Source organism: Stegastes partitus, unplaced genomic scaffold (assembly GCF_000690725.1).
Source record: "Stegastes partitus isolate 25-593 unplaced genomic scaffold, Stegastes_partitus-1.0.2 Scaffold899, whole genome shotgun sequence".
NCBI classification, from domain to species: Eukaryota; Metazoa; Chordata; class Actinopteri; family Pomacentridae; genus Stegastes; species Stegastes partitus.
In genome coordinates, this window is record NW_007578630.1 from 51,049 (window position 1) to 75,276 (window position 24,228).

At 39.6% G+C, this 24,228-nt stretch overlaps 2 protein-coding genes across 2 annotated transcripts; both read right to left on the reverse strand.

The window, feature by feature from the left end:
- Positions 1 to 3,890: 3,890 nt before the first annotated feature.
- On the reverse strand, positions 3,891 to 13,560 carry dhx35 (DEAH-box helicase 35). Its single transcript, XM_008293634.1, has 21 exons — positions 13,501 to 13,560; positions 12,958 to 13,085; positions 12,751 to 12,843; positions 12,348 to 12,425; positions 12,093 to 12,197; positions 11,934 to 11,995; positions 10,697 to 10,766; positions 9,599 to 9,658; positions 8,914 to 9,026; positions 8,728 to 8,824; positions 8,439 to 8,597; positions 7,834 to 8,044; positions 7,538 to 7,662; positions 7,220 to 7,274; positions 6,875 to 7,065; positions 6,697 to 6,774; positions 6,437 to 6,566; positions 6,205 to 6,286; positions 6,021 to 6,092; positions 5,738 to 5,849; positions 3,891 to 5,626 (listed from the first exon to the last, which is right to left on the reverse strand). The coding sequence occupies exons 1-21, from the start codon at positions 13,538 to 13,540 to the stop codon at positions 5,588 to 5,590; spliced, it is 2,100 nt and encodes a 699-aa protein (XP_008291856.1). The 5' UTR covers positions 13,541 to 13,560; the 3' UTR covers positions 3,891 to 5,587.
- Positions 13,561 to 18,888: 5,328 nt separating this feature from the next.
- On the reverse strand, positions 18,889 to 23,699 carry rab5if (RAB5 interacting factor). The gene is made up of 4 exons (XM_008293636.1): positions 23,399 to 23,699; positions 22,509 to 22,612; positions 22,271 to 22,400; positions 18,889 to 19,747 (listed from the first exon to the last, which is right to left on the reverse strand). The coding sequence occupies exons 1-4, from the start codon at positions 23,504 to 23,506 to the stop codon at positions 19,706 to 19,708; spliced, it is 384 nt and encodes a 127-aa protein (XP_008291858.1). The 5' UTR covers positions 23,507 to 23,699; the 3' UTR covers positions 18,889 to 19,705.
- Between the last annotated feature and the right edge of the window lie 529 nt (positions 23,700 to 24,228).

Genomic DNA, 24,228 nt, shown 5'->3' on the forward strand with positions numbered 1-24,228 from the left:
ACGAAAGTCATCGTTCCCATCAGCTGACAGCGGGACAGACGCGCTATGATGTACTGCACTTCCAAATATCCTTAAATGAAAGAACATAAAAGATGTGAGACAATCCCATTCTCACGCTGTGATTAAATAAACTATATTATAGGTGCATTGCATATTGCATTTCTTGTTAAATGACTGACAGAAGACTCAACATTTCTTGTAATAAATCATTTAGAATGGTTAGCTGTATCACTAAACAAGCAGGGTCCAAAGGAAACATGTAAAGCTACCGGTTGCCAAAGCTTAGTTTTTATTTGCAGTGACAGTGCAATTTAATCTCGGGAACTCAATCAGCTTTACAAAATGAAAAGCAAAACATTAGAGAAACATATAGCTGTTCTCTATCTCTCTGTGTAGTGCTGCGGTTACAAATTAATTATACTTTGAATCAAAAAACTTGTTTTCTCACTGACAAAGGCATGCACTGCACAGGGTTTGTATTACACCGTACTCCATTAAAGTCTAGGGGAAGTTTCTATTCCTCATTTAATCAAATTCAATCTCTTAGAGTATTAAAATATTAAGAAAATTTAACAAACAAATTCAATACATTAAATGTGAACAAATTAATAAGAGGACATGACAGAAGTGGCATCAAAAGCTATATTCAATATATAAATTGCAATACCTTGGACTACAAAAGGGAACTGTGCAGTTGTGCAAATCTGGCTGTAAGCAGTGCTCATCTTTTCCTGCTCTGTGTGACTGTCTCCTCTGCTGTTGGACACTGCACCCACCTTCCAATAGCAATACAAAGCCAGGACATCTGCCATCACACTAACGTAAAAACATCCAATTTTCATGTATCGGCAAACTGCTGGTACACACTTTGCAAAGACACAACTGCAGGTAGAAAACACATTGAGAAGTATTAAATGGTTTCATTATTCTGATCACATGCTTCAGCATTTTTACTCATATATGCTTGGTCCAGTTAAAAAAAAAAAATAAATTATGGCTACCACAATTATTTTTGTACTTCCTTTTAGCTATCTCTGTGGGCTGTCTTTAGGTTAAATGTGTAGGTTAGCAGAAGCATTCCGCTAACACCAAAGAAAGACAGTAAAACATGCCTAGAGTTGAGCAACTGAGAACTAGGAAAGCAGAGATACACATCTCCTGAAATGCCCTGTTATCTCAGCACATACATTACTAAGAAGTCACATTTACTTCTAGTATATTTGTCTGCTTTTGGCATAGGACCAGGGAGAGACAGTCCCTCTATTACCCTCCACTGGCTGACTGTCTCTTCTTTCAGAATGCTTACTGCTATTACAGCCAGTAAAAACTTAAAGTCAACAACGCGGTGGATAATTATTATTGCGTCTGTCACTCTCTTCATTGTGACATTTTGAAGTGACAACGTCTTATCAGCAAGATATCAATGTGAATTTCCTAATGCATGTGTGTGCATAACCCAACTCCTCAGACTGATTACAGCCAATGCTACTGCATGTAAAGAGGCATTGACTTTATTGCTCCTACCATGCCTTATACATACATATATGAAGCTGTTGTGAGCAGTAACTTAAAGCAAAATAAAGGTAAGAGGACGGGTTAAAAATAAATTTTAAAAAAATCTAAATTTGAAGTGTGCACCAGAGGTGAGTCTGCAGAAACATTGAGCCCCTAAAACCAGCTGACACAAACAAACAGGCCTAAGCATAGCAAGCTTAAACAAGCTGGCATCGAGCCTTGATGCTGTAACTGATGGTAAGGCCACAAATGCAATCTTAAAAATGTAGTCTTTTTTTTTTTTTTTTTTACAGACCAAAACAAGAAATCAGCAGATACATATTAGGTGAACACACAATTTTCTTACCAAGCCTTAACATTAAAGCTAAAGGCAGGTGGAGCTCTGTGGAGCATACTACTTCTCAAAGTGACTTTTCCTCATTGCACCTGTAACTATGGGAACCTTTACGTCTTCAAGTAAATTAAAATTTTAATTAAAACACTTTCCCCCTCAAATCTGTCCCACTGCTGCACAGTTAAATAGCAAAAATGCCTCATTATTGCAGTTGTAGAGAGCAATAGTTTCCTCTTAATTCTGACAGAAACCATAAAACACTGGAAAAATGACGTAACCTGAACTGTTATTGAAAACAGTAAGCCTGTTTACCCCGTCTTGTGACGCAAACTTAAACAAACAAACAAATGGCAGCACACATCATTGGCATCAGTTAGCAGCAGTTAGCTTAACTGCTAGTACGTTTAGCTCAGTAAGTTTAGCTAGCTAAATAAACAGGCCGCGCTTGAAGACGAAATGTTTGTTAGATAACATTTTAAGAACACATACCATATAAAAACATCCCATGAATTATTTGCATTTGGACTTTTGTAGGGGCAACACCCACTTTAGCCGTTCAGTTGGTAGAAAGCTAACTAATGGAGAGAGATATCCATCCCAGGTAGCTGACCGACAAAACACGACCACGCGCGTTTTTTCTTCGTCATGTGACCAGTGGCCACACTCAGGTGACCTGTACACCTGTCCCACCTTCACCTGCTCTTGTGTTTTAATGCTACACGGCCCCAGATTTGATGTAGCACATTTTCTTTATGCAGCGACAAAACTCCAATATGTATGATTTCAAAACTGATTTATGGCACAGGGGGCCTTTGAGGTTAGTTACAAATCCACCTTAGTTACTATTCTGCTTCAAGTTTCCCTCCAGTCATCGATTATTCCCCTAAAAAAAATGTACCTTTGTTGGTCAATGTTACATATTTAGTTTTGGGGGTTTTTTTCTCGAAAATAATCCCTTTCTGCCCTAAAACGGCCAAGATGTGACTCCACATTGTTGTTTCATGTAGAATATTAGGAAGTTGTTTCCAACCACCGCTCTGCAACTGAAGCACACCAGCTCACCGAAGACAACAAAACTACTCTGCGCTACACACTGGCAAAATTGTAATATTGGAGTAAAAATAGTCCTGCCATTTTTGATTCTGAAGAAGAATTAAGATAAGAAAATAGATATAGATATGAAAAAGGCCCATGCTGCAAGATGACAGGCTTGGTTTGTTACATATGGAACTCAGAATCACTGTTTTTGAGGTGGATATCGGCATGCTGCAGTTTTAAGGTGGAAATACTCATCCCTTGGCATTGACCACTTATTTCTTATGTCTTCAAGCATATATATATAAAAAATAAAACACATTAAATGGACCATATGTTAACAAGATTTTTTTTAAAGTGATTTTCAGTGGCGAAGATCTTCAACTGTTCCCAAACTGAATAATTCACATAGAAGGCCTGGACATTTTTGGGATGCTAGAGCTGGGGCCTTCAGAGTGCATGCATGGTGTTTAGTTGTCTTGTGTTTTGTCATACTTTTTTTTTGCACCAAATATATGTCTGTCATAGCCATCCTGGATTGACACATCAATACATAATAGTTTTGCATCAGAATGAGTAAACAAAGTAAGTCAGTAAACAGCAATAAATACAGAAAAACACAGATGTTCTCGGATAAATAAGCCAAAACTGTTGTTGACGTGTTTTTACATTTGTACCAGATGTGCCTAAATATACTCACAGAGTGTTTATTTTCCTGACTATATATATACAGTTTACTGCAGCTCATTATAATGTACCTCTAAATTGTTACGTTTTTTGCCTGCTCATCTGTCAACTGCCAAAACAATCATTCAGAGGATACACACTTATCGCTATAACAAATACATACAGACACTGAAAAATGCCCTCACACTCCTTGAAGATCTTCTAAGCGGAGCTCGGCGCTGTTTGTGGTGCAACGGTGACACCCCCTGGCAAACACACACACTGCATAAACAGTACAGTGAACAGCAACAGAATCGACAAAGCAAAGATAAACTAGCACTTTGTGTATGACAATAAGGCTTTATTTGATGAGTGAGGAAGAGGTGGCAGGTGACATTTTTATCTCGGAGGTAAGCAGTTACACAGGTCTACAGATTACTGCTTTGGCTGCATACATACTCAGTATCTGCACGAATGAGAGTAAACAAGTCATCTTGCAAATATTTTTTTTTTACCTGCAATAAGTCTACGACGTGATCTTAAGTGTAAAGGTCTACATCAGAGTACCATTTAACATGCAAAGGTACTTCATTTGTATATCCATCTAATTTGAGGTGGTTTAACTAGCTACTGCATGGTGTGTTCTTCTGTGGTTTGTTTAGTTTCACTGAATCTACAGCTCTAACCTCAAGAACGAGTCCTACAAAACAAAACAAAACAAAACATGCAGGCAGACGTAAAATCTGGTGACAGTAACCTTTCCGGTTTGAAAGTACATCCCAGCAGAGTGAAATGACAAAACTTTAATGTACTGCCCACAGAAACTTTCAGGGCCAAATACCAAAACAATAAGTACAAATAAAGACAAAAGCATAAATGTACAACACAACATGTAACGTAAATCATGAGTACTAAACCTGGACATTTTATTTAACACCTGGTAGACAATGTTGATGGAACAAAAAGTACAATACAGCCTTGGTAAAACTGAGAAACCATGAGATGAAAGGCAATTATGATGGCTAGTGATGGCTGAAAGCAGATAAATGCTACTGTTCAAGGCTTTGGATGCATGTCTGGATGCACTTTATGTCATCTCAGGAACAAATGGCACTTCATTTTTTAGTTTTAAATTTCACAGCTTTTCATTTACAATGTTTGGGTGTATTTACACATTCCATCTGAAAACGAAATGTGATGCAGGCTGATACAAAAAAAACCAAAAACAACAACAAAAAACTGGCACAGAGTGGTGACAAGGCCACTATGTCTGAGCTGTACCATTCTTAAGTGGCAATGCAGTGTAAAATGAGCGTCTGAAAGTAATGAAATCCCTTCACAGTATCAATATTGGAGGATTTGAGGTTGAATGAAAAAAAGTAAAGAAACACATTTACTTCTGCAGCACATTTCTGAAAATATATACCACTACATTCTGTATGAAGGTAAAGAAATTTTAAAGACTTAAAAAAATACATTTAGGGTTAAGTGAATGAATTAAAACATAAAGGCACCCAGGTTATGAAGGGGAGCAAATGAACTAAAACATGAAAGTCTCTCAAAGGGAAACATCCTCACAGTCATTGTCTTCCATTATTTATCTGCAACAGGAAAAAATACAGCACTTAAAAAAATAATGAAGCTAGAACCAGGTGTGGACGGGCCTGTGGCACAGGAGCCGCTCCCTGGACCTGAGCCTGCTCTGACTATATACACATATGAATGGACTACATGACCATGCTTGAATGGACACCTGTCAGGCACAGCCTGGACTCATCACGCATTCATCACTCTCACGGATCAAATATAAACTACATCACAGCCAAAAAAGAAAGACAGATGCTTTCAAATGTGTGTTTACGTCAACACTAAAAATACACCACTTAATCCCATTGTAGCATGGCCACATAGTGTAGAGGGGGTTGTGCCGGTGGACATGGACAATAAATATATATTACATCTTTATATACAATGAAATGGAGAGGGGCACAGTGACAAATTATTCTTCCTGTCTTAGTGTGGTGAGATGATTTAGATTTAGAGGACCCTGGATCTCTTGCTGGCCAGTGAACCATGCTAAAGGATGAAAGAGACAGAAAACAGCAGACTGTTGGTGTCGGATACTAACACTATTAGCAACTAAAAACAAACAGAAGTTGAAGTATAAAGCTTATATCTCTGGGCTACCTTAGCTTGCTTGTAAAAGTGAGGGGCCAACTCAACCAGCCAGGACGACTCCACAGCAGTCACGTCGCGCATGTAGTATTTTGCCGTCTGCACCACCTCATTGAAGACAACCCTGAAAAGAACACAATACAGAAACATTTACAGTGCGGTTCTTGCAAACCATTTATAATATGAGATGCCTCCATTTGGCTAAATATAGATTAATTCTCCACATAGCCTGATTGTACAAGAATGTGAAAAGTTGTGGAGACTTCATAGCAGCATAAAAACAATAAGTACTGACCACTTTGGAGGTTTCTCTCCAAACAGCACTGAGTTTGGATGGATGTGAAGCTCACGATCGTCTCGTAAAGTCCTGGCAAAGCAGAAAAATAACAGAGTGTAGCACGTGCTTTTAAAAATGTCTGAAAAGAGAAGTAATTCTCTGCTAGGAAGAAGAATGATAAAACTGCCACGTGCGCTCTCACCGGTAGGAACCAGAATGGTGAATGCGGGCTGCGTTAGCAAAAAATCCAGACACAATGCACTTCAAGATCACATCTGGGTCACCTGTGCAAAAACATGTTAATAATATTTAAATCAAACAGATGAACACAAGAGATGATCACCAGCTTCTGTGCCTACCTGGAACTTGTCACTCAGTCCATGTGACTGACTCAAGCCCATATATTACATGAAATAAGCATGACACACACACACCTTCACTGGACGTCCGTGGCACTTTAAACTTGTTCATGAGACGCCGGAGCTGCTCTCGTACAGTCACGGCCCGCAGCAGGCCCTTGTAATTGAGAAAATGTTCCTGACACCACTGGGAGCTCTTCTGGTGCTGCAGGAAATAAAGGAAGAAGTCACACTGCCTTAATTAGAGTCAACTTTACCCCTGACTTTTGCTAAGTGCACAACAGCCCCAAGTGTGCCCTGCCACTGACTGAACTATATGCATGTGCGTACTATACCTTAATGAACGCTTCATACACATTCAGCATTGTGAGGTGGTCTCCCTCAGCAACTGCAAATTTCCTGTGCTCACGGGCCTGCAGGGTGAGATAGCAAAAAACGGGATAATTGTTATGCTGACAAAGCACTTCGGCCAAAAATGCAACACGCTCCTTCTGGAAGCCTGTTTTCACTTACGGCAGCTTTCTTCTGATTGGGTGGCACCACAAATATATTCTGAATCTGCATCATTGCTGCGATGGTGACAATCTCTTTGGAGCAGCCAAAGTTTCCCGACTCGAGGAGCATCTTAGCAAACATGGGGCTGAGAGGAAACTCTGCCATTCGCACGCCCATGGGATCAGTCAAACGGCCATAATGGTCCAGACCTGCCGAGAGACACACACAAATGGCAAAGATGCCGCATCTTGTGCACGAACACCTTGGCTTGTGGATGCTTGCCGACACAGAATTTTGACCATTAGTCTTGTAGCTGAAGGACAGGCTTCCTTTTATCATCTTGCTGACCGCCTTGTTTCTTACCTCCCAGAGCGTAGAGAAGTTCCAGAGCCTGAACCATAGTCTGAGCCGGAGGAGGCTGTGAAATTATAATAAAGGCAAATGCATCTTAAGGACAATGTTTACTCTGAAAGACAGAATGAAGTGAGAACCTCGTGCGCTTGGGGAGTCATTACTTGTCTTTATACCTTTGAAAGTACAAACAGACATTGATTGCATTAATTTTATGGTTTCTGTGCATCTTTTCTCAGAGGCCAGGGGCCATTCTTGCTAATTAAAATGTAAAGTACAATTCCTTTCACAGTGGGTGAACACATCACAGGCACCCTGTGAGCTACTCACAGAAAGGAAGCTGAACCGCAGCACATTGTCGATGCCTAATGCTTTGAGCTGCAGGATGACAGGGGCCAAATTGGTGCGCTGCATCTCTGGCACAGTGGAGGCAGGCAGTTTCTCAAAGTCCTCCTCTGATAAAAGGAACAGAAAGCAATAACAAGTACAGGGAGAGAGAGACGGAGCGAACAAGAAAAGAGAAGGAGGAGGATGATAAAATACAACACGTATTAAACAAAGCTGAACTCCTCTCACAGATGCTATTCTGCAACACTACACATCCGTCCCTACAAGCTCACACATACCGGTGTATAGTCTAAAGCATTTCCCAGGCCGGTTCCGTCCGGCTCTCCCGGCCCTCTGGCTGGCTGAAGCCTTGGAGATGGGAGTGACAACAAGCGATTCGATGGCAGTGCGAGGATTATAGGCTCGCAGCTTCACAAATGCACAGTCGATGACGAACACAATTCCGTTAATTGTGATTGAAGTCTCAGCTATGTTGGTGGCCACCACAACCTGGAAGAAGCATTAGACAGGAATACATATTATGAAGGGGACCATTGTATTAGCTACTATTGCCTTGTATGTCAGCATTTGCACCACTTTTACCATCAGGGGAGCCAATTTTTTATAAGAAAAAGTAAGGCTTTCTCAGATTTGACTGTTAAAAATGGAAATCTACGGCAGCCCAATTTTGCTTGCCATGAATTAAACGCGTAACACATTCGAAACTGCTGCTCATATCTTCAGTTTGCTAGAGCAGAAGAAGGCAGGCTATCTGGCTACCTGTTGGTATTGCTTAGATTTTAAAATACATACAACACAGCAGAAATACAAACTTCAAAGACTATAAAATGACATCAGATTACTCTTTGGTATGAATACACAAAAACAAAGGCGGCACATTTACCTTGCGAACAGATGAAGGCGCCCGCTCAAAAACTTTCATCTGCTCAGCATAAGGTAGACCGGAATACATGGGCAAAATTCTCAGGTGTTTCTTCATGCCATATCGCGACAGAGACCTGGCCTGGTCCTGCAGAAGGGACACCACCTTCTCCACTTCCTCCTAAGTGGCAATAAACAAAAGTACAAAAATTACCACATTTTCCACCAGTGAGAGAACCAGTGCATGCTGTTGTATTTAATTACGTTGCTATCGAATAGAAGCTAAGCTAATTAATAATATGGCCACAAACCTGCCCGGTGAGAAAAGCCAGGACATCCCCATCATCCTCCGTTTCATGGATCTTCAGCACTGTCTCCACTGTGGCCTTCACGTAATCTGGGACGGGACTGAGAACAGAGCAGAGACACTTTAGAAAGAAAAAGCAACACACAGATTATACACAGTTTACTCAGTTTGGGCTGTGCGTGCGGACTACCTGACAGTGTAGAAGACATCCACGGGAAAAGTGCGTCCCTCTACTGTCAGAATTCCACACGTGTCCTTGTTTGGATCCCCAGACTCATTCAGGTTGAAGAAGTCGTGGAATTTCTTTACATAATAGTGATATTACGATTAGTAAAGGAAACATTAAAGAAGCATTTCTTATCATAGCTTTTTTTTAAAAATTCAAACTGAGCAATTACAGCGACATTAGCTATATTAAAATCAGGTTAGACAGCTTTCAAAAGTTAACTGTGAATTCAGGAAAGGGATATTTACAAGTTACAACATAAAGCATGGCTATATTTAAAGGTGAAGTCCTTTTACCATGTTTTTTCTTCAGCAATTTTCCAAATGTTTTGCACCAAAGACATACTCTTGTTGCCCTCAATCTGACATTTGAGAAAGTATTGCATCCAGCTTACCGATGCGGTGTAACTGACATAATTTGGATGTGCAGATAAAAGCCTTTTTACACAGAGAGATGTCTGATATGGCATTTCAGCTGACTTGTTTAACGCTGAGCACAGTCGTGGCCTGATTGTGTCTTTCTATCATCGGGGTATCACAGATGTCAGTACAATGTGATCTGACCTGACATCAACTTTTCCCCCGCGTCTGTCTTGGTTTGTCATTTCTCGCTAATCAAGCATATCTGTTCATCTTAATGATGCAGTCACCTTGGCGTCGAGAGTGGCAGAGGCCACAATCAGCCTCAGGTCTCGTCGCTTCTTCTGAATCTATTGAAGAATCGGAGAGAAGAAAAAAACAACAGTGGGAACAGAGGGGTGAAGATGCAAAGGAGGTCGCAACTTTCTAAGAGTACTTTCCGGGCTAATGAATTACCGATTGATGTTTAAAGCTGAGGTATGCAGAATTTTCTGGCATCATTGGGCAAAAATTCCATACTAAACATTTCAGCATGTTTTAATTCAAGAGGTCTGAGACGACGCTAGACTTCTGCAGCTCCTCTTGGCTCCATGTAGCTTGTAACAGGAGACTGTAGCCTTTTAGCCAATCACAGGGCTTTTACCACCAGGGCAGGTGAGGTGGTGTAAACAGCAGCAAAGCTCACAGTAACCCCGAGGTTGTACTGCACGCATACCTTTACGGGGAATGGATGCTGCACCACTTCGCTTCCATTATATTCATAAAAGTGATGACGCCAGACATGTGAGCAGCAGGAAATGACTGCTTTGTATCTAACGGGGCTCTCACTTCAGAGTGTTGATCATTTATTTGCCAGTACCAGCTGATGGTTGCTTAGAAAGCTTACAGGGTCTGCTGTAGTCTATGTCAACTTTCCAATATTACGCAAAATTTAAAGCATCACAGCACTGTGCACGGACAGAAACTGAAGACACAATAATCCCAAAATGAAAGCTCACTGTCTTGATTTGCTGCAACCCTGCAGGTGCAGCTGCTAAAAAAGGTACATTTCACAGCAAACTCGCTGCCATGAACACTCCACGTGTTACGCATTCATTGTAGTCCTGGTGTGAGGGTAGGACGTGGTGTAGCAACGGATTATATAGATGACTTACACTCAGGAGAGCAGGGTTTGAAAGCTGGGTGAAGCCACTAATTAATGTTAGCTTTACTGTCTTTGCACATTTGACGCACATGCTCATCTGGTGGGAGGGGTTTAAATCAGAGAGGGAAGAGCTGCAAAAGGAGGACTGTAATTTCACTGTTTATTTTTGCTGTTGTTTTTGCCATTTCCAGATTTCCACCTACTGCAACTTTAAAGTAGAGCTTAAACTATCAGCTGTCATTACCTTCTTTAGCAGGCCAATGGCTATGTCTGTATACAGGGTTCTCTCATGTGCTTCATCCAGCATCAACACACTGAGGATGACACAGAAATAATGAACATTAGTTGCCAAAAGGAAACAATCTTTTTTTTATATATATACACATAAGACATTTGACATGGCACAGTAAAAATAAAGTACAGGTAAAGATAATTAAATTACTGATAGCTGAACTCCACTGAGCTGCTTCAATTTCAGCATCCTGGTAATAGTCCTGGTCACACTGTCATGGCTGACAGGAACACTTGTATAGAAGGGCAAGTGAAAACTTGTAAATAACAAGTGAAAAAAATGCAGTGAAAAGGAGGTATGTAATTACAGGGTCAATTAATATGTTCTTTTTGTTATAGGCCTGACATGATTATAAGTAGTGATGCACGGTATTAAAATTTCTGGCCAATAACGATATCCAATATTACGATTTCTGATATCGCCAATAACCAAAGTTATCCATGTCAATATTCCATTTTTGTTCAAAACGAGTATAAGTAAGCACTGTGAGAACATGAAGACTATTCAAAAGAAGCTTGAACACATAGTGTCCTCTATTACGTAACAAAAGTAAAACAGAATTAAACATATTTAAGTCCAGGACCATTTAAATAAAAACATCTGTGAAATAGCAGCAATATCAAATGTAGAGACGAAGGCGCTAATGTTAGACAATCATCGTTTTTTCACATCGGCTAAATTTGTCAATCGGACTGATACCAATATATCGGAAAAAAACACTAATATCGGCCGATACCGATGTGGTCGCCGATATATCGTGCAGCCCTAATTATTAGTGTTTAAAGAGACCAATAATCAAAACTTGGAAACAGTATACATGTACTTCTGCAGTAAAAACTAAAGTGTTGGAGTCAAAGTTTAGAATAACAAGAAGTCCAACAGGACACTATGAACAATGTCGACATGTTTTAGTGTATTTACATTTTACATTTGTATAACTAAAAGAGACATTTAACCTTTAACCAGGCTATTATTCCTGATATATAACTAATCAGATAAATGTTGTAGGTGGGGCAGACTGACTACAGACAGAGAGATCCGTTGTATCAGAGCTACAGTAGTAGTACAAAAACAGGTTAATAAAATAAGGATAGCAAATAATTACAAAAATTCTTAATATCAGCTCTGATGATTGGACAAGTGGATAGTCAGTCAACCCCCAATTGAATGCGTATTTACAATCATGTACCTGTATTTTTTCAAAAGCGGATCAGCCATCATCTCTCGCACCAGCATGCCATCTGTTACAAACTGAAGCACATACGCACAGTTAAATACTGAACGAATCCAAGCACAGGAAAAGCCTGTCACGAAGCCTGCCTGCAGACATCCGACACTGTCTATATACCTTGATCCGCGTGGCGTGCGGATCAGAGCAGTCATCAAATCGGATGGTGTAGCCCACCTCGTGTCCCATCAGGGCCCCTCGCTCCTCTGCGACACGATTAGCCACCTATCAGCAGGAAAAAGAGGGAGGAGAGCATCGAATATGAGTTGGGCACGTGTGCCTGAACGCGAACCAAAGAATTGCTCACAGTGAAATGACATTGGCAAACAGTGAGGGGGCCGAGCGAATGAGAGAGGACATCAGCGGAGCTCTTACAGAGATAGCAGCCACGCGTCGAGGCTGTGTCACTCCAATCACTTTCCCCTCCGCTGCCCAGCCGGCCTCCAGCAGGTACTGATGGAAGGCAGATGAAAAGGGAAGGTACATCCAAAAATAAAAGGAGAGGAGTTCAAAGCATGAAAAGCAGGCTTGGCATAAATTAAACTCTAGCTGATGTGGTTAAAACCCTGCAACAACGGGGAAAAAAAGAGGCTACGAAGCTATAAGACAAGGTCGTGTTAATCCACTGTGGGAGTTAATCCATATGAAAGGTGTCAAGCCACTGCAGCATTGTTCCTCCTTTTAGCAGCTGCATGTGACTTTGAACATCGTTTCTCCTTTGCAGATTAAACACCACTCTTTGTTAACAGTTTATTGATGGTTGCTTCATTATACTAACCTGAGGTATCTGTGTTGTTTTGCCACATCCTGTCTCACCAACTATGATTACAGTCTGGAAGCTTTCAACCAAGTACAGGATGTTGTTTCTGTGCTGGATGGGGAAACAATTAAACATCAGGAGAGACACACAAGTTCCACATTGTAATCACCCCACAACAACAACAACAAAACACCACCCTGATGTTACACAGAAGAAGTGTGCAACCTTAAAAACGGGGAGTTTCTGTCGCTGCTTCTCTATGGAGAGGGCGGTGTGGGGGTTGAAGATGATGGGGGAGCCGGTGGTCTCCGTGTTGAGCTCCCGCTCCTCTGAGATCCCCGGTGCCTCGGTGCCTGGAAGCAGAACAGATGGTGGAGACGGAGATAAGATGTTTTATTTAGATGCGAGCAGGCTGAGGATTTAAGAGGATGACAGGCTGGGTTCGGTTTGGTGCAATGCAAGGCGATATAGGACGCGCGAAAAGACCCGCGAAAGAACCAGTTTCAGCAGATTTCAATCACGTGTGTTGCTGCTTTCTGTCTTACAGTCTGTGTATTTTCATGTGCCCAGGGTTCTACTTTGGATTTCCGCACAGCTAACCCGAGCTGAACTGCAACCGGCTGCAGACAGCACGCAGCTGCGGTCGCCTCCGCTGCGGGAGCACCGAGACAAGCCGAGTCACGTTAGCAGCCGAACGTTAATACAGACGCGAAGGTGAGGGGAAAAAAACATAAGCGATGCCGAATTTATTGACTTTGTCGTACTTACCCGGCTTCCAAAATTTCATCGTGGAGAGGGGAGCCGCCATCTTGGCTTCTACGTCACATTTTTTTTTTTTCCTGTTTCAGCGCATGACGTCATGATGTTGGTTTCCTTGAGAGATTTGTGAATGATGTCAGTGGGCTTCAAAACACGGCTGAAAGTTCCTTTTCAAATATTAATATAGCTATATTAATAAGTAATTCATAATAAAACAAACTTTTACTTAAAAAAAACTTTAATAAACACAAGAATTTGCACTACCTCTAATATGTATGTATGTATATACCTACATTTGCACTGCTTACTATTCTTACTATTATTGTTATTATTATTGTTATTATTATTATTATTACTATTACTACTATTATTATATATTTAATCCCTATCTTTTATATATATATATATCTTTTCTATACCCCCCATTCAGAAGCCCATTTTCATATTCTGTTTGCACTATTCTCTTTGTTTGCACTATTTCTTATATTTATATGTACATTTTTTATTTTATTCTCTCGTATATGTGTATCTCTGTTTAATGCTGCTACCAACAACGTGAATTTCTCCACTGTGAGATAAATAAAGGCATATCTTATCTTATCTTATCTTAAGAACTGCCTGCAAATGAATTGATTTCTCTGTGTGAAATAAACTTATTTTTCCTCCTATTATCTTTGGAGTCAATTTGACTCCATTCAATGTTTAACTGTCTAAATAAGTCATTTACATTTTTTTTTTCAATTTTATTTAAAGGGCTATTTACACCTAAACTTGGGTAACAATTTAATTAGGATATTTTCTGGAGGTTTAAATTGTTGGAGTCCAATTGAACCTAAGGATGAAAGATGTCAGTAAATGTGAAGGTAATAGGAGGGTTAAAGACAAGGTTACTTACTTTACTTACCTACTTTTGATGAGAGCCTTTTTTCCGTGGATGAGCTCCACCCACACTGAGTGGACACTCAGCAGGGGAGAGGCAAAACAAATAAAGATTCTCTGCAGCACAGTCCTACCAACATTACTCTGTCAGAGCTTTACAAAGTGAGCAGCAGAAGTGAACAGATGACAGCCCTGGAGGCTCTGGAACTCATCTTTGACCATGAAGGTGAAATAGAGGAGGATGTGCCCGACGGTGACGATCATCTTAAGGTCAGTTATGAGTCTGATGATTCTGATTATGAACCAAATGAGGAACCTGCTATTTATATTCCTCCAAGCAAAGAATGGTGAAATGCAGTGGTCTTCATCCACAAATACACATCAGGCGAAACTGTCTGCAGAAAACATCATAAAGACAGTGCCCACCAGGGCCCAGTAGGATGGCAGTGACTCGTGTGACAGACATCAAGTCAGATTTGGAGCTGGTCATGCCCAACTCAATACAGAAAATCATTCTCTAAATGACTAATCCAGAAGGAAGGTGTGTTTTAGGGGACAGAGCTGGATGAAATTTATTTACATTCATATTTGGGGGTCCTCATCCTGGCTGGGGTCTATAAGTCAAAAGATGAGTCAACAGCCAGTTTGTGGGATGCAGAGACAGGCAGGGCTATATTTTGTGCCACAATATCTCAAGACTTTTTCTATTCAAATCCTAATTACTCATTTGTCTTGATTTTAATTTTGTCCGCAGGTTGACCCCAAACCAAAGAGGCGTTGATTTATCAATATCACTCTATAAAAAGAAAACCTTAAATGAAAATGAACCTCACTGAAGCATGATCTGTGAAAGATAAAGAACACTATTGCACTAAATATTGATCGAATGGTTAGTAATGGAGTTAATAATGAAATATAAACAATGTTTATTGGGATTTTTTTTAGTTTCTGACACTTTTGGATAATCAAACATGCCCCAGGTTAAACTGACCCACGAACATTATTGCTGTTCCTGAGAAACAAACATAACAGGAGGGTTAAACAATCAAGTTAAGACCCTATAAAATTATAAATGGAAGACCCAATACATCCAAAGATTCCCTATAAGCAGGCATTTTGGTGATAGTGTAGAGCAAGAACCTATTTTTAGCAAGAAGACAAGAACAGTTTGTTTGCTGCACACTGTGTCGTACAGCAGTGATGCCAATGAGGCATGGAGCAGTGCACAGACGGCAAAATGGAGAACAAGTGTCCACAGTCCCTGAATGATGTGACGCAACTTTGCTTGTTTCGTTTGCTTCTTAGCAGTAGACAGATACATTACTGCTTGAAGGGATGACGTGATGTAGCCCTGCATTAAAGGGCAGGGACTTCATCAATCTGCACAGTCTGGAGGAAGCTACGGTGCAGACTTACATCTAAAACATTTAGTAGCATGAAGGTGTCATATTATGAAAAGAACTTCCAAATATGTAAGTTTGATACACCGAGATGAGTTTGTAGGGATTTAATCAAAGACTTTGATAAATAATAATACATTTTTCTATACTTCCACTTGAGTGAAATTACAAATAGAGCCTTTGCATTTCTTTTTACGGCCTGATCAGTTACACTGTTAAGTTAAAGGTCGGATTTCTTCTTCCACTACTGTTTAAAATGTGATAAACAAACGCACTCAGTTGTCAGCTCTGGCTTCTTACTTCTTCGAGCACTTGGAAAATTAAAATCATTCCTGTTCGTTAAAGATTTAGGAGACTGCAGTTCATGCTTTTATTTTCTCTTGCCTCAACTATTTTAACTCTCCGTGTAGGAATGATTCAGTCAGCCATATCTCGCCTGCAGCTGCTTCAAAATGCTGCAATGAGACTCCTCGCTGGCACCAGCAGGAGAGACCACATCTCCCCTGTCCTGCCCACTCTTCACTGCCTAACACAGACATGCACAATTGATTTTAAAGACTCTTTTGTTTTAAAAACACTGCATGAACTGACACCATGTTATACGTCTTCTCTCCACCTCCAGACAGTTCAGCTCTCCATCCCACGCAGCTACTTAACAACCAAAGGTGATCGAGCATTCTCGGTTGTCGGCGGCCCTAAATTGAGGAACAGTTTACCACCCTGTAAACCTTCCCTTGATATATATATATTTTTAAAACTCATGCAAACACCTTCCCCTCTTGAATACCATCATCATGAAGAAATGCCTGACATCATTTTGGGTTTTCTTGTCTTGTATTTGTTATTGGAGCAATTTCTGTATGCTTTTATCTAGCTCGTCTATTCTTTTATTCACTAACTTATATCTTCTCATCCATGTCTGTGTTTTTAATCTAATCTTTCCTCTGTTTATAACCTCTCTATAAAACTCCATGCAGCCCAGTCAAATGTTAGGATTGTCTGCTTCTTATATCACCAAAAATAACATTTTGGCATTGGAGATTGTTAGTCAAGGGGGGGAAAGCAACTGAAGATGCATCTTTGGACATTTTTCACCAATTTCTGACATTTTATACTGAACTGTAGATTAACTGATAAGTGGATTTAACCACTTAATTGCATTATACTACAATTCCAGTGCAAAGACAAACACCTAAATCATCTGACAAACAATAACACCTTCTTTTTTTTTTAACATTTCAATAAAGAACAGATAACATTTCTTTGAAAATGGTGGCCAAATAAAGCCCATGTTTAATGATTCCCAAAAGATTTGATCAGAAAATACAATCCTTTCAAACACCAGCTGCATATCTAATATAACAGTATCATTGCAATAACTGTTTAAAAGTTCTTCACTATAAAATACTGAGAAATGTGTTACATCGAACAAGATATAACATAAATACAAATAAATCTGTGTAATACATGACGGATTGGACAAAAGGGACATTGTACAGAATTTACAGACGAGTTTAAATTAATTTTCAAACAACAGATAAGACTTTGATCTGGAAGCTACGTGTGAGGAAAATATTACATTTTAAATTATTTTTACTTTCTCAGCTAATGCCATATATAAATGACATCTAGATATACTAAAAGCAAATCATGGCGGTGCACAGATCAGGTTTCACTTTAATCTGTGAACATTTGCATATGAACAAAACATGGATGTCTCCAACCTCTTTGCTCTGAGGAATCAATTTGTAAGGAGAGACATCTTTGATAATTATGAGTTCAGGAATGAAGTAACGGAGCAGTGAAACTACTGGCATCGGGACTGGATATTAGTCGATATGTGCATCTTACAACCAGCATTTGTTTCTGATGTTAAAAGTTAGATTTCTGCTGTGGTTAGCTACAATTTGATTAGACACCAGACCGTTATAGAAATAAAAACAACTGACAGATTAAATTCCAAAATGCTATTTTTATATCCATCTGCAAGAATACAACAGAAGTGAGTTTACCCGAGTTGCAATGTTCAATGACTCAAAACTGTAACACCTTTGAATAACTGAATTATTTCTAAGCAGACAGCAAGAGTTCTCCTCTTATTAACAATCAAAAACAAAGAGACTGTGGTGAAAATACAGGCCTCCCCAAAGTAAAAAATACTCAATGCAGCAAAAGTGAGTCAGCATGTGATCAATCTCAAAGTTAAGCTTCCAAAAAGTAAAAATTAAAAAAAACAACTTTTGCTATTTTTTTTTAGTCAAATGAGACAGAGATTAATTTGTTTAGTTCTGATGTAAAAAAAAAAAAAAAAAAGGATGTTGCCTGACTGGAATCCAACAGAACACCTTTGGGTGGATTTTGAGACAAAGAGTGGCCTAAAAAACAAACAGACTGAAGAACGGCAGAACATACATCCATCCATCCATTATCTATACACCGCTTAATCCTCATTAGGGTCGCGAGGGGCTGGAGTCTATCCCAGCTGACTCAGGGTGAAGGCAGGGGACACCCTGGACAGGTCACCAGTCTATCACAGGGCCACACTTACAGACAACCAAGCACACTCACATTCACACCTATGGACAATTTACAATCACCAATTAACCTCAACATGTTTTTGGACTGTGTGGGAGGAAGCTGGAGAACCTGGAGAGAACCCACGCTGCACGGGGAGAACATGCAAACTCCACCGCGTGTCCTCACCAGGACGCGAACCGGTGACCTTCTTGCTGCGAGGCAACAGTGCATCTTGCAATGGCCGAACATCTCTCCAGAAATTTCTGCTACACTGGTGTCCTCCGTGCCAAAGGTTGAGTCTGACAAATACTGGTGGACACATGAAGTATTGAAAAAAATAAAAGATTTGAGTGTGAACTGACTTTTCTTGCATTGAGTTTCTACTGTGGGGCCTGTATTTTTAATATAGCAACTCTAAACTGTTCTTTTTTGTTTTTTATATAAGAGCGAATACCATACTGTTAAACTTAAAAGTACTGCAATGACCTTAGGGTGATACACTTTTTAAATTTAGAATCAACTGATATTTAAGCAATCATGCACCAAGGTATAATCACTTCTGTTGTATGGTGTATATCTTGGCAACAAAATCCAAAAGAAATGAAGCTCTGAATCACATTTTAATTTTCCATGAAGACAAACAACTCCAACCTTAAAACCTTAGGCGCATACATACTGTAACCTACATATTTCTCTTATTTATCAAAAAACACAAATGTAATTTAGCAATGAAAGGGTGATTTAACAGTGAAGCCACAATATTAATCCCTTACCAGTAGGTCTGTACATCCAATATGGCGTATTTTGTCACGAAATTAAAAGGTGGCATTTCACATTCGTGGACTGATTGAACCCTAACGAACAGATGATGACACTGTTTTTATTGCCCTGTTCCTGTAACTTGCGTGACCAGCTCATAAGCGAAAAAAAATATGGGATGACTGTCCATACTGCTTGTTATTCTTTATGGTCTTAAATCTGTCCGTCACTCTTCTAAAACTGAAGAAAGTAAGCTGACCAAGAGACAGAATCCTTCTTCTGTTTTACATCAAGTTACTGTTCTAATGTCAACAGAACTGCAACCGGTGTCAGCCAAACTATTCGCTTTCTGTATTTTTAGTGTTTTGTCAGAAATGATGAATATGAAGTGAGGAAGGAAATCTAACGCATGGGAAGTGTAATGGAAGGTGCCTTAAAGAGGAATCCTCGAACTAGGCAGATGTTCAATATTTGAACATCAAAACTGTGTTCTTGCTGGATCTTGTTTTTCGAACTAGGATTCCCATGATGCACTGCACACTGAGAAGTCATACTGTATGTAGGAGCGCTGACACCACCCCCCAAAAACCATGGAGTTCTTGTGTCTTGACAATTTACTTCAACAGAAATGTTCGTATTTAGTGTCCTGTGGAGTCCTCTCAGTCAAAATGTAGAGCTGTGTAAAAGATTATCCACACCACCTGGCAAAGAGAAAACAACAACTGATTAGACACTAGTGCTCATAATATAATCGTTACAAATAGCCGACTGAGTCATTTCAAACTGACTGATAAGCCAGCCTTAAAAAAACAAAAAAGAAATCTTACAGCTCCTGATATTGTTCAATATGAATCATGCCTGTATACAAGCATGATTAATATCAACCTACTGTGTTTATTAAAGACTTTGCCACATAATGTGTCAGATTGCACAAAATCATTAGATTTGGCAAGCTGTTTAAACATTTAATAGCTGGACTGGATATGCACAACATAAGTCTACAATTTAGTCCTTTCATGTCAAAAATAAATACATTTCCTACTACAAACGCTGGCACTTTTACCATTCATGTGTTACAGATATCTGAAAATACCTGCTGCAAATATTTTTGACTAGTCATAAATCTAGTTCAAGATATCTTCAATTCAACAAATGAAAATAGACCTATTTAACCAGAGATGGCACACGGTTAAAGAGTACCTGGATATGTAAACTATATGGGTTGTCGAAATTGATTCCAAATTAGTGGAGTTAATACATATTATCTTTACTATTGAAAAACGTTCATGATTATGTACATTGGTATCATCTGCAATATTTATGTACACAGCATTTGTATTATTGTTATTAATCTGTTTTCTTCTAATCACCTATCTTGTCTCAGATACTGTTCTGTTTTGTATTGTGAAAAATTGTAAATAAAAAGTTCAGGAAAAAAAAGAGATATCTTTAATTCTCCTCACTTTAATACAAAAACTTGTTCAAACTTAACTCGTCAGGATGACGTCGTACATATCTTGACCTGGTAGTCTGCCTAGACAAAACATAATTATGGATATTTTTGACTGAGCTAAATGGCATAGTAGATATCTACAGTTTCGTCAAAAGCTCAGCAAGTGGGAGGCAGTGAAACTTATGACACTGCAATCGTAGCCGCATATAAAAGCTATTTTACCGCGATGTCAGAGCAGCCTGAGGCCAATTTTCTAGTAAATTTTGACCCCAAGTTTCTAATGAATGACATTCTCAATCTGCACAACTTCCTTGCTAATAAACTCTTCCCATTTCCTGCCATTTTGCAATGATCTTATCGTAGGGGCGGCTGTGGCTCAGGTGGTACAGCGAGTCGGTCAATGATCGGAAAGTCGTTGGTTCCACCCTGTAACCTGTGTCACGGTCATTGTGTCCTTGGGCAAGACACTTCACCCCTTCACCCACCTTGCCTGGTGTGAATGCGTATGAATGGATTGTTTGAGGTGGTGGTCAGAAGGGCCGTAGGCACAGAATGGCAGCCAGGCCTCTGTCAGTCTGCCCCAGGACAGCTGTGGTTATAGCTACCACCACCAGAATGAATGTGTGTGAATGAATAATTGATAGTGTAAAGCGACTTTGAGTGTCTAGAAAAGTGCTATACAAATTTGATCAATTATTATTAGTATTATTTTTATCCACCACAGCAACACTGCTCAGCTAACTCTGTTCAAACGCGTCACTGGACCAATATTTGATGGGAAACCTGAGTTAAAGAATTACATTTGTCATTCTGACTATTTAGAATGACATTATGGATTTCTTGATTAAAAAAATCTGGCTTGTTAGTTTAAGTACGCAGTCAGTCAAATGACATTGTTGATAGTCGTAACTTTAAATCTGGATAGTCAAACTCAGATATTAAAACAGGAAAATAGCTCGCCACAGGTTATATGCACGACAGATAGTAAAATGACAGCCTGGTCAATAGTGCTGCAAATAGAAAAACTAAAATCTCATGAGAATCGCGTGTGGAATAACTGTGGGAAGAATCAACATGGAATGTCACTTCTGCAAAGTGAGTTTGAGGTAAATATTTTATGTTCTTAGTCAGTAGCGTCATGCCAGCTGGTCAGGATATTCTGCACAATTTCATGTGGAATTTAAATTTACTTCCAAAAGCTCTGAATCAGACACCGTTTGGACTTGTTGATGTAAGATTTTTTACCACTTTTTATACGTAACTGTCATATTTCATCTTGAGGAGTACATTATTGCACAAAAGGGCCCTTCAGAGGTTTTACTGTCTACTTTCAATGGGTGTTCACACATGATGTACTTCTCTACAGTGACTCACAAAGTATTACATTTTTAGCAAATTCAGTTTTCAGTTGCATGTGTGAAAAGCTTTAAATTAGGAAATCTTATAAAGATTCTAAAAAGCCCAGATATTACACAAGATGATAGTGTTCAACCTGTGATTTGAATTTGCAATCAGTACTTTAAAGATAATATTCCCTGTCTCAAGAATTAATTAATTTCCAAGACAGCATTATGAAAATAAAAGGATTTAACTAGAAGTCTAAGCTTTAAGCAGTCCCTTACATTTAACTCAGACTGCAACTATCAAAATCCTATTCAGAGAGACTATACACTAGATCTTGAGAATACAGAGATATAGAACCTTTATTTCTAATAATTCTCATATACTTCACAAAAAATATATATGTTGCCAAAAATATTAGCATCCCCACCAGAAACAGGGCGAAAGACGTCATGAAGCCTTCTTTGGTGAGCTCCCACGTGCCTCCATACTCTTCCTCATCGATCTGCTGAAAGCTGCTGAAGTATACATACAGGACGCCAGCATTGATGATGCAGAATCTGGTGGAGCAAACATGGGAGCATGTTAACTTTTTTGATTTTTCTTGAGAACAATCTGACACGAAGAGACCCGCTGACAAAGGTAGGTAAGTGGTAGGGGCTACTTACATGGCTATTCCCAGAAATCCTTTCAACGGCGCAACACCCCATATCACGCCAAGGATAACTGCAATAATTTGTCGAAGCCAGTAAATCACATCTAAAAATTCATCCTGTGAAAGAAAACGTGAAAATTTGATTCAAAGAATGACTTGATTAAAATGGTGTTAATGTCAATATTGACACCACAACTGAAACGCTTAACTTGGTGCAAACAAACTATTGGATTGCATGTTCTTTTTCTGATGTTTCCCATGTAGGAAGTGTATTGTAGCCATGTGTATGTGTGTGATGGGAAAGCCTGGCCACATCTAGCCCTGACGCAGGTAACCAGGACCAGTCCAGTTCTACTCCTTTCAACAGAAAAACACATCTGACTGGCTGTCCATCAACTTCTGTGGTTGAGGTTCATTTGCCTGAACATGGGGTTAAGTTGAGGTATTACAAATACTTCCAGCGTTACCATTCTTGCAAGGGGAAAGTACAAACTGTTGATTGATTGCTTCATTCTACTGGATCAACCCACCAGCATCACAAATGGGACTTACTGCTGTTTTTCTCTGTTTTACAGAAATATAGATCGGAAATCTTTGGGGTTTTAACTATTTGTTGAACCACACTATGACTTCATTCCTTCAATTCAGTGAGTAGGGAATCCCAAAAAATATTTAAAGCGTCCTTGTCGTTTTGAACAAAGGTCAAATCACCAACTATCGCTGCTCCTTTTCATTTGACAGTTAGCTAAATCAGCCAGTCCTGATTAATCCTTAGCATGGCAGCTAGCTCCTGATAGCCGTCTTTATGAACACCTTTCAGAATATTACATGCATTCAATTGCTTTGAGGCAACAAATAATTGCAAACCACAAGTGATGTGCCGAAAAGGGGCAACTGACTGACCTTCTCTTCCCAAACAGCATTACTGCTGAGGGCTTTGCTCCATGTGGACTGTTTTACACCCCCATTCAGCAGATGACTTTCTTCTTTCCGCTTTGAACTGCTCGTCATTCTTTGCTGTTTCCTTCGGCTACAGACGTCGAAAAGTAGGAATCCAAATCAGACGACACCTGAGGTTAGATTTAAATCTCCAGCGCTGACCAGAGGAAGGAAATACAGAGAAATATTTGAAGGTATTAGGGGAATCTACGCTCCGCTGAGCTGACAGATTTCAGTCGCGAACCGTAAAAGGGCATCTGAGCATGCGCAATATTGTTTGACCCCAGCCAGCAACAGCCAATCAGAGAGTGCGACGTTTCTGCGCCGCTATCGCCAGAAAGCCATTAAAGGCCACAGTGACCCCCGATGGAGAAATGTAATAACTCATGTGAAAGAAAAACAGACAACAAATGGTCTTTACCTTATAAAACTGTATTCTATGGAGGAAGACAAACAAGCACGAACTGTGTATTTTTTTTTCTTTACTTCTTTGTTTATCATCTCCACATCTCTGGTACAATAACTAATTGGGCTGAAATAATCCATTGATCTCAATGAATCAGTGTTTTGTTTTGTATGTAAAATTTATGTTTGACATACAAAAATAAATTGCTGACATTAGCATTGCTAATTATTTTTTCCTTCATGAACTAAACAATTAACTGGCTAATTGTTGCAGCTCTACTGCATATTTCAAAGGGATGGCATTAAGCAACAGGTGTCAGCTCACTGACAACAACAGTATTAATGATCAAGGGACAGTCATCAGCAACAGACCACAATTAATGAAAAAT